This window comes from Stegostoma tigrinum, chromosome 7 (genome assembly GCF_030684315.1).
Source record: "Stegostoma tigrinum isolate sSteTig4 chromosome 7, sSteTig4.hap1, whole genome shotgun sequence".
Taxonomy (NCBI): domain Eukaryota; kingdom Metazoa; phylum Chordata; class Chondrichthyes; order Orectolobiformes; family Stegostomatidae; genus Stegostoma; species Stegostoma tigrinum.
In genome coordinates, this window is record NC_081360.1 from 47,653,803 (window position 1) to 47,671,475 (window position 17,673).

At 41.7% G+C, this 17,673-nt stretch overlaps 1 protein-coding gene across 5 annotated transcripts in view; it reads left to right on the top strand.

Moving 5' to 3' along the window:
- gpr155a (G protein-coupled receptor 155a) overlaps nt 1-17,673 on the top strand; it is a 74,880-nt gene that overhangs the window by 53,275 nt on the left and 3,932 nt on the right. For 4 of the 5 annotated variants that reach the window (XM_048534599.2, XM_048534600.2, XM_048534598.2 and 1 more), the window contains exons 9-14: nt 4,058-4,151; nt 7,628-7,823; nt 15,167-15,265; nt 15,705-15,835; nt 16,682-16,777; nt 16,891-16,955. In XM_048534599.2, the coding sequence (XP_048390556.1) occupies nt 4,058-4,151; nt 7,628-7,823; nt 15,167-15,265; nt 15,705-15,835; nt 16,682-16,777; nt 16,891-16,955 (681 nt within the window). The remainder of the gene's footprint in view (nt 1-4,057; nt 4,152-7,627; nt 7,824-15,166; nt 15,266-15,704; nt 15,836-16,681; nt 16,778-16,890; nt 16,956-17,673) is intronic. The other variant, XR_009445944.1, reaches the window with a different exon arrangement.

A 17,673-nucleotide genomic window follows, 5' to 3' on the forward strand; every position in this document is an offset into this window, starting at 1 on the left:
ACAACAGAGAACCGAAGATTGATCCCTGTAGAACACCAGTAGTTACCAGTCTCCATTCTGAAAAATATCCTTCCACTGCTACTCTCTGTCTTCTATGACTAAGCCAGCTGTGTATCCATCTAGCCAGCCCACCCTGAATCCCAAGTAATTTTAGCTTTTGTGCCAACCTGTCATGTGGGACTTTAGCAAGTGCCTTACTAAAGTCCATATAAACTGCACCCACAGGCCTTCCCTCATCAATTATCTTTGTCAACTCTTCAAAAAAGTTCAGTCAGGTTCGTGAGACACGACTTTCCCTGTAGGAAACCATGCTGCCTGTTGCTAACTAGTCCATTTTCTTCCAAATGTGCACATATTCTGTCCCCCAGCATCTTCTCCAAGAGCTTCCCTATCACAGGTGTCAGACACACTGGTCTGTAATTTCCTGGATTATCCCTGCTTCCTTCCTTAAACAAGGGAACAACAGTGGCCAATCTCCAGTCTTTTGGAACCTTGCCTGTGGTCAGGGAAGATATGAAGATATCTGCTAATGCCCCAGCTACTACTTCCCTTGCCTCTCACAGCAACCTGGGATAGATCCCATCTAGCCCTGGGGACTTGTCTACCTTAATGCAATTTAGAATACCCAGAACTTCCTCCTTTTAACACTCTGTAGAGTATTCACACATTCATCCCTGACCTCAACATCAGTAATGTCCTCCTCCTCGGTCAATACTGATACAAAGTACTTATTAACAATCTCTTCCACTTCCTGTGGCTCCACACATAATTTCTCTCCTTTGCCCTTCAGGGGGTCTACTCTTTCCCTTGCTACCCTCTTTCTCCTAATATATGCATAAAAAGCCTCGGGATTCTCCTTGAACCAGTTGCTAAAGATATTTCATGGCCCCTTTTAGCCTTCCTAAGTTTGCATTTAAGTTCCTTCCTAATTTCTCTACATTCCTCAGTGGATTTGAGAGTTTGTAGCTGCCTAGACCTATCGAATGCTTCCTTTTTTCCTTTTGACTAAGTTTACGATTTCCCTTATCATCTTTGGTTCCTGGATCCTGCCATTCCTATCCTTCAGTTTTGCAGGGACATGCATGCCCTACACTTTAATCAACTGGTCTTTAAAAGTCTCCCACATGCCAGACATAGATTTGCCCTCAAATAACAGCTCCTAATCCACATTCTCCAGTTCTTGTTTAATTTGGATATAATTGGCCCTTGCCCAATTAAACACCCTCACCTGAGGGCCACTCTTCTCCTTGTCCATGGCTACTTGAAATCTTATGGATTTATGATCCCTAACCCAAAATGCTCTCCTACTGAAACATAATCATCTGTCCTGACTCATACCCTAATACCAAGTCTAGTATGACCTCCTCTCTGGTTGGATTGTCAACGTACTCAAAAAGCCCTCCTGGACACATCTAACAAATGACTGTCCATCTGAGTCCCTGGATCTACAGGAGTCCCTGTCAAAAGAGGAAAGTTGAAGTCACCCACCATAACTGCCCTGTTTTTTTTCACCACTTACTAGTAGCTGACTACATATCTTCTCCTCTGTCTCAGGTGGGCTGTTGGGAGCTCTATTGAAAACTCCTGGCATTGTGATTTCACCCTTCATATTCCAGAGATCTACCCACAATGCCTCACTAATTCCCCTGATGTATCCTGCATCAACACAGTTGTAATGTGATCCCTAATTAGTGCAACTTGCCCCATCCTTTGTTTCTCTTCCTGTCCCATCTAAAACATCCTGGAATGTTAAGCTGCCAGTCCTGCCCCTCCTTTAACCATGTCACCATAACGGCAATAACATCATAATTCCATGCAGCAATCTATGCTTTTAGTTTATCTGTCTTGCCTGTTATTCTGCTTGCATTGAAGTAAATGCACTCCAGACCTCCAGTCCCTCTGAGCCTTGTGACTTCCCTCTGCCTGCTCTTACTCTGTGCTATGCATATTTCCTCTGTGAAATTTAAAGCTCTTAATAAAATGACTTTTATTTTTGGCTTTATAGTTACAGACCATGAACCAGGCAAGGCAAAGCCTCAAAAAAGAGCCAAATGGTTAATTACATTGGGTTAAAGGTGGAGGTAGCCCTTTACTTAGTACCATTGAGAGACACAAAATGGCTGGCAGCTAAGCCGTTCTTCTTGTCCTGCAGAATGTGGCTGACAAGTGGTTGAACAGAATTAAAAGCCTGCTGCAGCGTTTAAATAAGACACAATGGTACTTTTTGAGAAGAGGTTATTCCACAGCAAAAGGGAGCCTTGCACAAACAACAGCTGCAAGAACATTTGTTAGAAACAGATTAATAAGAAACGTCCAATAACAGACAGTTTGAAGATATGCAACAAACATTGAAGGGGAAAGTGAACTCTTGCAGTAGCAAACTCAGGTGAACTAATGGGATTATAGTTTGTAAAAAAAAAAGAATCTAGAGGATCAAACAAGTTCATTAAATTATGATAGTGATTGCTTCTGGTCTCATTAATGAAAAGATGTTGTCTCATTAGGTGAACAGAGTAGTTAGGACAAGGGGTGTAAATCATCTCAGAAGATGGTCAGCCCAGCTCATCATGCAGCTGCGAAAACAGCAAATGGTGGCAATTAGTTGTTTCTTTGAAATTATTCACAATATCACAGAGATTTCAACATAATTATAAATACACGTATAAAACAATGCAAAGATCACTAAAGGCTTGAGGGGAAAAGATCTAGATGTGAAAGTTAATTACTCTCGGGGAGCTTTCCTTTATCACTAAAGGAATGCCTAGTGCATCCTGTAAGACACAAATTGCTCATAACTCCTTAGCTATTGAGTGCCAACAATAAGGTAGATATACAAACTTTACACATAACTAACTTTTTAATAGAATTAATATCATGAATCTTATAGCAATTAGTAAGAATCAGCTTCTTTCTATATAATTAGGGCAGTGGGAAAATATAAGAAGAGTAGCTGAATTTTAGACTTAGCAAATGAATACAACGAACAACGGAATTCAAGCAGTCCTTCAGATAAGCAAGTCTGGGACATGTTCAAAAGAGTATAGCCAGTAACTTTGGGATGCAAATTAATTGGATGCATTGAAAGATTCCAAGGCCTGGTAATTACAATATCTGTTAAACATCATGAGATCATGGGAACCTAGGGCTATGCATAGGAGTGTCAATCATTGATTAGGTGTTCCACAAGATTGGATGTATAGAACAAGGGAAGGGCACAGTAACTATGCTGTATGTGATTATATCCCACTGTGAAAATCAGAGCATCATTGGCTTCTTCCGATCTGAGCTAAAGATTAAGGGGATAACTGCCTCCTCACATCGAGCCAGATTTGGTGGGGAGTCTGTGGCCCTCTCACTGCATGAATAAAGACTGCCGGTGCCTGAATTCTGTCTGCCTCCTGAGTCTTTGTCCTCAGTTTTGCTCCTACAACTGCCTTCACTTGTTGTGAGTTGAAATGATTAAATATAGTCCGACTCATAATAACTGAAATCCCATTTGTTAACGCTACTGTTAAAAAAAAACCTGCTCATCAACTGTGTTATGTTTCAGCTTGCTGAGTGATTTCTCAATTTAAAGATTGTGTAAAGATTGGAGGGACATGTCCGGCCACCTGAGTAGAGCTCACTTATCTTATTTCTGTCATCTGAGTTACTGTTGTTATTAGTATTTGTACAGGTAAATTTAGTGCTGGATAAACCAACATGCATTAAAATGTTCAAGATTAAGATCCTGAGCCTGCTTACAGGAGCAACTGATGCCATTAAACCTGAAGGCATCTAAAACAGACCTAATTTTATTTTACATATTTATACATCTTTTCACAACTGTGCTATTCATCTTGAAACACATTGATTTTGGTAATGGAAGGCTATTTTAAAGATAATTATACTAAGTTTTCTGTCTGTGATCTATGACCACTGCCACAGAAATAAGCAAACATGTAAGGTATTTCATGATGATCATCTCCGCTGATATCCTTTCTTAATTTCTGTAACAATAAATTGCTGTGATCCATTATTCTAGCAATTAATGGTTATGTGTATTTGTTTTTATTAGAATACCAGCAATCATTGTGGGAATACTTTTGTTAACTGGTCACCCAAATACACAAACACCGGGAGATTCAGCATTCTTTTATGGAAATATTCAGGTATGAATTAAATAGCAATCCTGGAAACACCCTAAAAATATATTGTTGAAATCGCTTTAACCCCTTAATTATGCCATACTACTTGCATGGAACTATAAAACTTCAGAGATACACACAGTCTCCAATTGTTGTACAAAGATCATTTAAAGCAACGTTACATTGTCAACATGCAAACTTGAAGAAAAGTAGAAGTAATTCATAGTTTTGATTTACTTTTCTCTGAAACGCTTGAAATCTGATGGTCTGTTGCCATTGGGATCAATACAGAACATACCTCTAGGATTTAATGCTTACACTGTCGAAAAAGCTAAAAATTACGCAGAATGGCTGAGCTTTCATTGTTATGGCTTCTTCTGTCTATCTGGAGAATTCTTTAATTATTTGCATGACTGAAGCAGTTTTTTCAATAGGTTTTTATGTTCCACAAGTGTTCTACCCAACCTGTTTACTTCACCTTACTCAGTCAAGATATGGTGAGATATTGCATTGAAGAACAAAGGATTTTCGGATTTTGTTTTGACAGATAAATTGGAAAATATCAGTGTGGGCTGGCTATTGCTGCATGTGCACCCAATGCTTTGTTTTGTGAATGATAATAACAGGTCAATCTTACTAACCAGTACCATTAAAGCAGCTTGAAGATGAAAGACCTCTGTACTGAACTGGCTTAGGAGTGAAGCAGTTAGCAAAGTGATGGGCTATGATGCTGCAACTAAAGCAAGAAACTCCAAAGTAGTTTCTTAGATTTTCTTCAGGATAAGATGGAAGCGGTATTTTGATCTGAGTGTTAGACCCTGCCATTTTCTATTGAATACATGGTCAAGTTGATTGCAAATGACTTTGTGATTTTGGTAATATTCTTCTGGGTTCTGAGTCATAAAAATAATTTAGCTCTCAAGTTCAATCTTCGGTCAGGGCTTAGTTAATTGATCTCAGTCAGGGAGGCATAAGTGGACCTGTAATTAGCCTCAGTGACGTGGAAGAGAACAATGTCTTTGTGAAATTGCCAATAAAGTAGTAATTATACTGTAATTTGCTAAGTTCAGGAAATGTGCATCTATTAGAACACTAATTAGATTTTGAAAGGTGCATCTGCAATACGTTATGGTATTTGCTAAAATTTAGGCAGACGGGTAGAAATTAGAATATGTAGGCTTACTGTTCACTAATATTAGCAAGACTATTCATATAATTATAAAGCAGCATAGCTCCAAGTTTTATGTGAACACATGACTAATTGTGGAAATTCAGGTTTCTTTGTTGCAGTTGAAATTGTTGAAGAAGCACTGTTGTCATAGATGGGATTTGGGAAAAATAACTTTAATTGAAAAGAAGTGTAAATATCTATTATTTTTAGCATTGTATTTGCATAACACATGTACAGATCTTAATGTATTGAAAAATCCTAATTCCATGGTGCCATAGTAGGGTGGGGAATAGATGAATCAAAGTAACCTGGCCATTTCTGGCAACTAGGTGAATGGCATCCAGGTGCCCTGATCACATCAGGCTACTCATACTGCTCCTCTCACTTCTACACTTGCACAGATGAAGATGGGCCAATACCTTTCTCCCTCTGGTGCTCACATTCTCTCTGGTGTGTACTGAAAGGAATCCTAAGGTCTATCCAGGCAGCTGAATCACTTCTTTGGCATCCTGGTGGTTTCTCCATGATAACCCTAACCATATCACTTAATGTGACTTTGTTTCACTGATAATAAGTGGTAGGGCCCTTCTTGGGCATTGTCAGCCACGTCCTTAGAAATTAAGCAATATCTTGAAGGAGCATTCCAATGAATTGCTTAAAGTGTGAACATCTTTGAGTGATTTGACTGGCACAGATGAAGAAGTCAAAGCAGTTTCTGCATCTTGCACAGACATGTGGAGCCATTTCTGATGGTTGCACATCAGCTGAATGCTATTGGTGTAGGATGTTTTTGATTGATGAATACTGGTTGTTGTTCTGAAGGAGTGCTTTGATCACCTGGATACAATCTCCAATTCACTGCGCCTGTGGGACTCTAGCAAGAGCAGTGTATCTTAGTGTCCTTGAATTTTTGAAATCAGCCTCATTCGTGCCGAAATAGAAAGCATTATATCCCCGGGAGGTGGACTTGTGACTTATGTACAATAGGTTGTGACTTTCTACAAATATCACCTGGAAGGAGCCAAAGGAATTCAAGGTGATTTTGATCGCCATTGGGACTATGTGCCCATCTGAGTCTCTGAGAAGGAGATCCTTCCAGGAAGCTGCAATTGCCTGTGACCACTAGGCAATGATATCCTGATGTTCAGTAATGTCCTGAAATCTGATCCTTCGGAGGTGTCACGTACTATGAGCTGGAGCACTGTGCTCATCCCCTCTGTCCTGTGAGATAGCACATGGATGAGGAGATGGCTGATGCTGTCCTACACTTGTAGATGCTGCTTCTCAAGTTGGTCATTCAGAGATTTATGATGAAGCTGCAAGAGCAGCTCCCATTCGGCTGTGAAAATGCGCAGATCAAAGGTAGGAAATGTCAGAATAAAGCAGAAATGTATTTAATAAATGCCTGGAATTAAGGGTCTAACGATGACCGTGAATCCATTATCGATTGGAAAAACGTATTGGTTCACTAATCTCCTTTTAGGGGAGGAAACTGCCACCCTTACCTGGTCTGGCCTGTGTGTGACTCCAGACCCACAGCAATGTGGTTGACTCTTAACTGCCCTCTGGACAATTGGGGATAGGCAATAAATGCTGCCTCGCCAGCAATACCCTCATCCCGTGAATGAATTAAAAAATAAAGTAAGTCACTTGGGGAGTAACAAAGAGATCAGTCAGGGTTATGGTCAGTCATCACTTGGGACTGTCAATGGATCCATCCTCTGGTCTGTCGACTAAAGATCAAGACAGGAGAACAGGGAGCAAGTGCTCTGGCAGGAAAGCTGGGGAACTGGATAGTGGGAATTAGAGGCAGCATATTGGGGTGCACAAGGGAAAACAGTTGTGTATGGGTAACTGAACATATAAGGAAGAGATTTTTTTGTAAACTTTGTCCCCATGTCCTTGTCATTATTTTCACCCATTTCTGCCACATCCAAGAGTTCTGCCGAATCTGGCCTCTAGTCCGGCAAAGCTTCACATGGAGTTTCACGGGAAAGCTTCACAAAGCTTCACGGGAAAGTGAACTGATTACTTATAGGTTGTTATAGGTTTTCAACCATCATCTGGGGCTTCCCTTGCAGAATAAACAGTTCATACAAAATTCAGTGTAGTGGAACTAAAATGCTGCAATAAAAGAAGTTATTCGTGAATTGGAGCTTTTATAGTAGAGGTGAAATATGTTTTGAATGTGACCAGAATTACCACTCACATTCTGTTTGCTACAAGACTTTTGGGCTGTATTCTGCATTTTTTATTGATCTGACCCTCATTCACATTCCTTGGAAGGTTTGTGTCTCTTCCCTTCCTCATTCACATTTCTCATTTGCAGGTTATTAGTACTGCAGTAGTGCTGTCATGTAGCATTGTTCTTGCGGGCTCATCATTGATGTTACTGAGTCGGAAGAGGCATGATAGTGTTTACCAGATACTACAGCATGACTCTATTTCCAGCAATACCAGTGAGGATCCTAGCCGAACAACAGCTACAAATGTTACTCCTGATGTAGAATTTACAACTGGAGAAGGTAACGGTCTTTTTGCTTTAAATAACATGAAATGACAGATGTAGATTTATTCTCATTTTTCCCCTCGAGATATTATGTGATCTTTATTTTCTAATTAAGCAAAGATAGTTTGGGTAACTTCCCTGTCTCTCGCCTGTGTTCCGCAGTGGGTTTGCATTTTGTTTCTTTATTCACATTAGTGTATTTAGCAGATTGTTGAGTTTTAGGATTGACCTTAAAATCATTGAAGCTGGTAGGTTGAACGAGCAATTAGAGATGATCATTTAGTGATGTTGACTCAATACATAATCCCAGACATTATACAATATTATCAATAGTAAACACAAAAATAGGCTAAATTGGCTTGATACAGTAATATGTGTTCGTGGCTGCCTTTGACAACAAACACATTTGACATGTAAACTCCTACAAACAGCAATGTGACAATTACAAGGTGATCTACTTTGATTGAGGGGTACATATTGACAAATCATCAGGAATAACGCTCCTGATAGTCTCGAAGGTAATGAGCTGCAATCATTTATATCCACCTGCTAGAGCAGATGGGCTCTCTGTTTAACACAACTGAATGTTGACATCTTTAACAGTGTGTTGAAAGGTGAATCCTTGCCACAGCCTGTAATGGTGGAATTTACACCTTGAAATGCTACCACTATCTCCTTTCCTGGTAAGGATCTAAAGGGCCTACTTTGTTCAGTATGATAGAGAAAATCCAGTAACTAATAGTCTAATGAGAAGTAACTTCTGCCTGAAACAAGATGTAGTTTATTGCGTGACATTGGGAGCAAGGTATGTTGTTATAATATACTATTACTGAGACCACAAAAGAAACATAGAAACATAGACATTAGGAGCAAGAGTAGGCCACTTGACCCTTCGAACCTGCTCTGCCATTCATTATGATCATGCCGATCATCCGACTCCAGCATAGTATAGCATATATACTCCATCCAGCATACTCCATAGTCTGTTCCCATTTTTGCCCCCATATGCTTTGATCCCTTTGGCCCCAGGTTTGATATCCAACATATCCATATAATGTTTTGGCCTCAACTGCGCTCTGTGGTAGCAAATTTGTCCGGCTCGTCACTCTCTGGCTGAAGAAATTTCTCCTCCTCTCAGTCCTAAATGGTTTACTCCATTTTTTAAATTGTGACCCCTGATTCTGAACTCCATGGCCATCAGGAACATTTAATCCTGCATCTACCCTGCCTGGTCCAGTTAGGATTTTATAGACTTGCCGATTCTCCATTCATTCTTTTAAACTCCAAATATAATCCTAACTGCTTCAATCTCTCCTCATGCATCAGTCCCACCATCCCAGGAGTCAGCATTCCCTCACCAAGGCCATGTATAATTGCAGCAAGACATTCCTGCTCCTGTACTTGAATCCATGTGCTATGAAGACCAACAAATAATATGCTGCTGCGTTTGGCGTACAAGGATACTCAGCTCTTGTTGCACATTCCCCTCTCTCAATTTATAGACATTCAAATAATCATCTGTCTTCCTGCTTCTGCAACCGAAGTAGATAACCTCACATTTATCCACACGTACTGCTTGTCTAAATCACGCTGAAGCATTTCCACATCCTCCTCAAAGCTCCTCTTCCCACCCAGTTTTGTGTCTTCTGCAAATTAGGAGATATTACGTTAGTTCCCTCATCTAAATCATAAATATATATTGTGAATATCTGGGGTCCTAGCACAGATCCCGTGGTAGCTACCAGCCACTGCCTGCCATTTGGAGAACAATGCATTTGTTCTCACATTTTGTTTCCTGTCTGCCAACTAATTTTCTATCCATCTCAATACACTGCCCCCAATCCCATCTTTAATTCTATGCACGAATCTCTTAAGTGGAACTTTGTTGAAAACCTTCTGAAGGTCAGCTCTGAGTTATGTCCTTGAACAATTCTGACAGAGATGGCAAGCATCATCTTCATTTCATAAATGTTTGATCCTGTCAGTATTTTTCCTAAGCGCTCTGCAATTAAATATTTTATAATGGACTTGAGCATGTTCCTCATTAATGACTTCAGGCTGGCTGGACTTCAATTCCCAGTTTTCTCTGTCCCTTCCTTTTCAAAAGTAGAGGGATTACATTAGCTAGCTGTATGCTGTATTATCTTTCAAGACACTAGTGAATCTCCTATTTCTAGGGCCACTTTCTTAAATACTCTGGGAGGTAGATCATTAGGCATTGTGGATTTATTGGCTTTCAATCCCAAAACTATTTCCTTACTAATATGAATTTCCTTCACTTCCCCTCTCACTAAACCCTGTGTTCCCTAACATTCATGATATTTGTGTCCTCTGTTGTAAATGCAGAAATATAAATTGGATCAGCGATTTCTTTGTTTCCCCTTTATAATTTCCCTTGTTTCTATCTGTAGTGGAAACCTACATTAGTCTTCACTAACCTTCTTCCCTTCACATACCTATAGTAACTTCTGTGTTGGTTTTTATGATCCCACAAGCTTAATCTCAAACTTTTTTATTTGCAATCAATCCCTTAGGCCTCTCTTGCTGAATCCTAAATAGCTCTCAGTCCTCAGATCTGATTTTTTTCTGGTTAATTTGTATGCCTCTTCTTTGGATCTAATACTATCTCTAATTTTTGTGGTTTGGTGAACTTTTTACTTTTTTGCCAGACCTGAATAAACAATTGCCATTAGATGTAGGAGCAGAATTAGGCCATTTGGCCAGTTCAGTCTGCTCCACAGTTCGATCATGGCTGACATGTTTCTCAACCTCCTTCTCCTGTCTTCTCCCTGTAATTATTGCACAAACTCTTTGAATGTTTGCCATTGCCTTTCCATCATCATGCCTTTGAGTAATTTTGCCCATTCTATCACCGCCAAGTCACACTTCACACCAAAGTTGTTTTCTGTATTTAGACGCAGGACCTTTGTCTTTGAATCATCCACATCACTGTCTATCTTGTTGAGGAATTCTGTCAAATTATGGTCACTCAACTCCAGGGGCCTCAAGCAGCTTGATTGTTGATTATTTCTTTCTCATTGCACAATACCTAATCTAGGATGAGCTGTTCTCTGGTTGGTTTTCAATTTATTGGTGTAGAAAACCATCCCATATACACCCCAGGAATTCCTCACCTACAGTATTGTTGCTAATTTGATTCACCCAATTGAAATGCAGATTAAAGTCATCCATAATTACAGATATTCCTTTATTGCATGTGATGTTAGGGCTCAATTTTTCAAGATCCCAAGTTGTTCTCTGGCCCAAGTCCATGTAGCATAAGCATATTGGACAGTGCTTAATGCACTCCTCAGCATAATCCTTTCACACTCTTATACTCTAATACAACATACATCAGCTCTTCATCAGCACTACAGTGTTGTGTCAGCCTTAATTTTTGCATTCAGGCAACTTTGACTCAGATGCAACATTCCTATGAATTGAACCATGGTTAATATAACAGCTTGGGCTTGTTGTTGATTACTGCAGCCAATTTAACAGCATGGGCAGTGCTGGCTATATGTAGAAATCATAGGGAACAGATGATCCCAGTATCCGTCTGCCCATTTTTAGGTACTTAACAATTTAAACCCCACCCGCATCACCACCCTCGATCCTGAATGCTGTCTATCAAGAAAATACTCTGTGCTAATTTAGGCACAATGCCAGAAAGCTGCCAGTCTTGATATAACAATACTCAACAAGCAGCCTGCGCCTACCAAGAGAAAACAGCAACAGGTGAAAAAGTTGCACTGACAATGATTTACATTTTGAAAAGATATAATTGCTGAGAAGTATGTAAATACCATTTTATGTAACATTGGTACTAATTAGTTTGTGAATGTTTGCATTATTGTGCAAAATAAGGAAATATTTTCAATGAAATTTTGTAAGAAAACAAAGATTCTTGGGTTTCATTTGAGAGAGCAACACCTTAAACTCCCATTGTTCACTTACCAACAATCTCATCAATTAGGGCTCATTTCCAACTTTCGCATAGTTCACCACTTCCTCTCATACTTCAAACTAATGCTGAAAATGTTTTGTTTTATTTTTCTAGTGTCAGCCTCCATGTGTGCAATTTGGACACACTTGGGGCCATTGATGCTGGAAAAGAGCTGGACGTTGAAAGTCACACACCCACCTTTTGATTTTAACACCTATCTCCTCACAACTTCCACCTGTGGTCCCCTCAAAGAGGGGAACTCCCACTGGTCACAGTCTCCATGTCTAACACAGTGTGGAGCTGGAGGAACACAGCAGGCCAGGCAGCATCGGAGAAGCAGGAAAGCTGACATTTCGGATCGGGACCCTTTTTCTGAAGAAGGGTCCTGACCCGAAATGTTAGTCTTCCTGCTCTTCTGATGCTGCCTGGCCTGCTGTATTGTTGCAGCTTCACACTGTGTTTATCTTAATTAATCAAAGGATTCTGAGTCATACAGACCATCAATCAAGACCTACTGCTGAGGAGACCTAATGGTAAAGAGATAAGTGATGCGAGTAAAAGAGGTCTTGAGATCAGAGGCAAGAGACCACTTGCACCACCATCCATGCTCTGATTTGGGTTAGATGTTGCCCTCTCAAAACCATCCAGACAGGCTAGAGATAATGGGAACTGCAGATGCTGGAGAATTCCAAGATAATAAAATGTGAGGCTGGATGAACACAGCAGGCCAAGCAGCATCTCAGGAGCACAAAAGCTGACGTTTCGGGCCTAGACCCTTCATCAGAGAGGGGGATGGGGAGAGGGAACTGAAATAAATAGGGAGAGAGGGGGAGGCGGACCGAAGATGGAGAGTAAAGAAGATGGGTGGGGAGGTAGGGAGGGGATAGGTCAGTCCAGGGAAGACGGACAGGTCAAGGAGGTGGGATGAGGTTAGTAGGTAGATGGGGGTGCGGCTTGGGGTGGGAGGAAGGGATGGGTGAGAGGAAGAACCGGTTAGGGAGGCAGAGACAGGTTGGACTGGTTTTGGGATGCAGTGGGTGGGGGGGAAGAGCTGGGCTGGTTGTGTGGTGCAGCGGGGGGAGGGGACGAACTGGGCTGATTTAGGGATGCAGTAGGGGAAGGGGAGATTTTGAAGCTGATGAAGTCCACATTGATACCATATGGCTGCAGGGTTCCCAGGCGGAATATGAGTTGCTGTTCCTGCAACCTTCGGGTGGCATCATTGTGGCACTGCAGGAGGCCCATGATGGACATGTCATCTAGAGAATGGGAGGGGGAGTGGAAATGGTTTGCGACTGGGAGGTGCAGTTGTTTGTTGCGAACTGAGCGGAGGTATTCTGCAAAGCGGTCCCCAAGCCTCCGCTTGGTTTCCCCAATGTAGAGGAAGCCGCACCGGGTACAGTGGATGCAGTATACCACATTGGCAGATGTGCAGGTGAACCTCTGCTTAATGTGGAATGTCATCTTGGGGCCTGGGATGGGGGTGAGGGAGGAGGTGTGGGGACAAGTGTAGCATTTCCTGCGGTTGCAGGGGAAGGTGCCGGGTGTGGTGGGGTTGGAGGGCAGTGTGGAGCGAACAAGGGAGTCACGGAGAGAGTGGTCTCTCCGGAAAGCAGACAGGGGAGGGGATGGAAAAATGTCTTGGGTGGTGGGGTTGGATTGTAAATGGCGGAAGTGTCGGAGAATAATGCGTTGTATCCGGAGGTTGGTAGGGTGGTGTGTGAGAACGAGGGGGATCCTCTTGGGGCGGTTGTGGCGGGGGCGGGGTGTGAGGGATGTGTTGCGGGAAATACGGGAGACGCGGTCAAGGGCGTTCTCGATCACTGTGGGGGGAAAGTTGCGGTCCTTAAAGAACTTGGACATCTGGGATGTGCGGGAGTGGAATGTCTTATCGTGGGAGCAGATGCGGCGGAGGCGGAAGAATTGGGAATAGGGGATGGAATTTTTACAGGAGGGTGGGTGGGAGGAGGTGTATTCTAGGTAGCTGTGGGAATCGGTGGGCTTGAAATGGACATCAGTTACAAGCTGGTTGCCTGAGATGGAGACTGAGAGGTCCAGGAAGGTGAGGGATGTGCTGGAGATGGCCCAGGTGAACTGAAGGTTGGGGTGGAAGGTGTTGGTGAAGTGGATGAACTGTTCGAGCTCCTCTGGGGAGCAAGAGGCGGCGCCGATACAGTCATCAATGTACCGGAGGAAGAGGTGGGGTTTGGGGCCTGTGTAGGTGCGGAAGAGGGACTGTTCCACGTAACCTACAAAGAGGCAGGCATAGCTGGGGCCCATGCGGGTGCCCATGGCCATCCCCTTAGTCTGTAGGAAGTGGGAGGAGTCAAAAGAGAAGTTGTTGAGTGTGAGGACGAGTTCAGCTAGGCGGATGAGAGTGTCGGTGGAGGGGGACTGGTCGGGCCTGCGGGACAGGAAGAAGCGGAAGGCCTTGAGGCCATCTCCATGCGGAATGCAGGTGTACAGGGACTGGACGTCCATGGTGAATATGAGGTGTTGGGGGCCAGGGAATTGGAAGTCCTGGAGGAGGTGGAGGGCGTGGGTGGTGTCACGGACGTAGGTGGGGAGTTCCTGGACCAAAGGGGAGAAAATGGAGTCCGCAACCAGCCCAGCTCTTTCCCCCCCACCCACTGCATCCCAAAACCAGTCCAACCTGTCTCTGCCTCCCTAACCGGTTCTTCCTCTCACCCATCCCTTCCTCCCACCCCAAGCCGCACCCCCAGCTACCTACTAACCTCATCCCACCTCCTTGACCTGTCCGTCTTCCCTGGACTGACCTATCCCCTCCCTACCTTCCCACCTACACTCTCCACCTATCTTCTTTACTCTCCATCTTCGGTCCGCCTCCCCCTCTCTCCCTATTTATTCCAGTTCCCCCTCCCCATCCCCCTCTCTGATGAAGGGTCTAGGCCCGAAACGTCAGCTTTTGTGCTCCTGAGATGCTGCTTGGCCTGCTGTGTTCATCCAGCCTCACATTTTATTATCCAGACAGGCTATCCTGGTTTCGGATTGGGAAACCAGCTAATGTTCTTTCCTGTCAGAATTGTGACGGTGGCAAACTGAGGCCTTAAAGCTGCTGTTAATTGACCACTTAAGGGTCTCAATTGCTGGCGGACCTTGCCCAGAACTTAGTGAGGTCGTGCAAATTGGGTTTCCCCAGAAATTTGCAAATTTCCCCAGAATTAAATGGCCCAAATATTTCTGCTTGTTGGCACCTCAAGGGAATAGGGAATTCCACCCATGTGGTGTAACAACTTTGGAGGAGATTGTGGATAAATATTTAAAGTGTAAAACTAAACCATATCTTTATTGAGCTTGAAGTGTCTCAGCTCCTAATTCCATAGGTAAAATCTTTATTTTATTTTGTTGGTTAAGTATGAAGATTAACATTTAAGTTGCTTCTTCACTGACAGAAGTATGTCCATGTCAGATGGAAAATCGAAGCACAATATGTTGTTCCAGCCAGCAAGTTCAGAATAATGACAGAAGTATAAATGAGGCATCGTTGAATGGTATGTTTTGTGAAACAATATTGATTGACTTTTGAAGTGTAATATATTAAATATTTTGATACTTAAAAGGAGCACAAAATACATATACATACTGTAGGACTTCTATTCACAATGATCTAGAAATGCCTATCCAGCTGAATGTTGTGGTATGGTATTTAACAGGGAATTCAGTAAAAATGTAACTGGTCTAAAACTTAAACAGGCTGCATTGCGTGTCATGCAACCTCATATTTGTGGCTGTTATCTTCATTTTTAAGTCAAATAAATGGATGTTTTGCTATGGGCTGATGCAGTATTTAATTATTTCATCAGTAGATCTGGTGCTTTGAGTCTGATATTGATAAATTTTCTTCCCTGCAATTAATAAAACAAAACTCAAGACAGTAAAATGGTAGCTGCTGTATTTACAATATGTTACCTATGATATCTTTTGCAACAGAACAATGTACAACATCATGCAACACCGAAAACTGCGTATTGATACAAGAAGAGCAGCATTTACAGAATGCTGATCCACAGCTGGCCAGGCACGTGCTGCTGTGCTTACTTCTTATTGTAGGCTTGTTTGCTGTAAGTCTGATACTTAAAGTTATCATTACAAGAAAGTAATTCATTTTAATCAAGCAACAGAAATGTTATTCTATCATCTGTAGTTTTATCTTTTACCTCTCTGATTTCCCCCCCACCTTCTTTCCTGAAAGTTGTGTTTCTTTGTTGAACAATTTTCCAGACAGTGCTAACTTTCCGGTGGTGTTCCCAAGGTACCTGTCACAGAATGCCTACAGTGTGGAAGCAGGCCATTTGGTCCATCAAGTACACACTGACCCTCTGAAGAGTGTCCCACCCACCCTGCTATCTCATCCCTCTAACCCTGTATTTCCCATGTCTAATCTACCTAACCTACACACCTGGATACTTCTGGCAATTTAGCATGGTCAGTCCACCTAATCTGCACATCTTTGGACTGTGGGAAGAAACCAGAGCACCCAGAGGAAAACCACGCAGACATGAGGGAAAATGTGCAAACTCCACGTAGGCAGTTGCCCGAGGATTGAAATCAAACCTGGGATCCTGGCGCTGTGGGGTAACAGTGCTAACCATTGAGCCACTGTGCTTATAATTGACGTGAACCTTGACAGTGAATTTCAGCAGATTTCTAGAGAGGCAAATGATTAACCGAAAACAGAAAGCTTGCCTCTCATTTTCTCTCTGTGCTGCTGCTGTTTTAGTCATTGCCATTTTCATTGGCCTAAACAATAATGGTGGAAATATTTGCCTAGAAAATTATTTGTTTTAGATTAGCCATTCTCAATGGGGTTGCATGGGAGTGTAGAATGCATGTTTCTAATTCATATGTATTTGTATTAATTTTATAAATAACAGTCTGATTTATTTCTTCTTTTCTTCATTTTTCAGAACGTATCCAGTTGTTTGTGGTGGTTATTTAATCATGAGCCAGGTCGCCTTTACGTTGAGCTACAGTTCTTCTGTATAATCTTTAATTTTGGTCAGGTTTGTATTTCTGATATGACTGCTTTGTCTCCAATATTTCAACAGGAATTGATTTAGTGATAAATTTCAATCTAAATACTAAATAATAAACCTACTTTTCTGTTTCCTTTCAGGGTTTTATTTCTTTTGGCATATTTGGGCTTGATAAACATTTAATCATACTTCCATGTAAAAAGAGGTAAATAATTTTCTTCATAAAGCCAAATAGTCCTTTCTCTTCTCACTCTTAAAAGAAGTGACAATTCAGTTTGCATTGAACCAACAAGCCGAGGATTTCAAATGGATATCTTGCTGCTGACCATCACTGCAACTTGTTAATCACAGTTACACAAGCTGTTCCAGTCTTAGAAAACTTGAAATAATCAAAAAATATGGTTTGCTATTAAGTAATCTGTTTAGCTGCAGTCATGAGATCCATAGCTTATTCTCTTCTACTATTCTGGCTGAAATGTAGCAACCTGGTTCACCAGTGGTACAGTGAAGGATGTCAAAGGGGACAAAATATAAAAAATATGTTGGAATGTCAGAGGATTGCTATATTAGCATAAGGCTTTGATGCATTTGTCTATGATGTTCTGACTGTCTACACATCTTTCTTTACATCGACATGTGAAATGGAAGCTCCTTTTGTAACTTGTCGATGTACAAATATACTTGTCAGTCTGTGATAACACAAAGGTGCTTTCACACCGAGTGAAGACAGTAATCTGAATGTGACAAGTTTGCAGACACGTTTTCTGTTACATATTTGGAAATAGAAGGTTATAATGGAAACATTCACAGATATGCCAGGTTAAATCTTTTCCACCTATTTTATAATACCCATTATGTTGATAAAGGCATCTTGTGTAATTTGGATTGGCATAAAGCAATGATTCATGTAACATTTATTGATC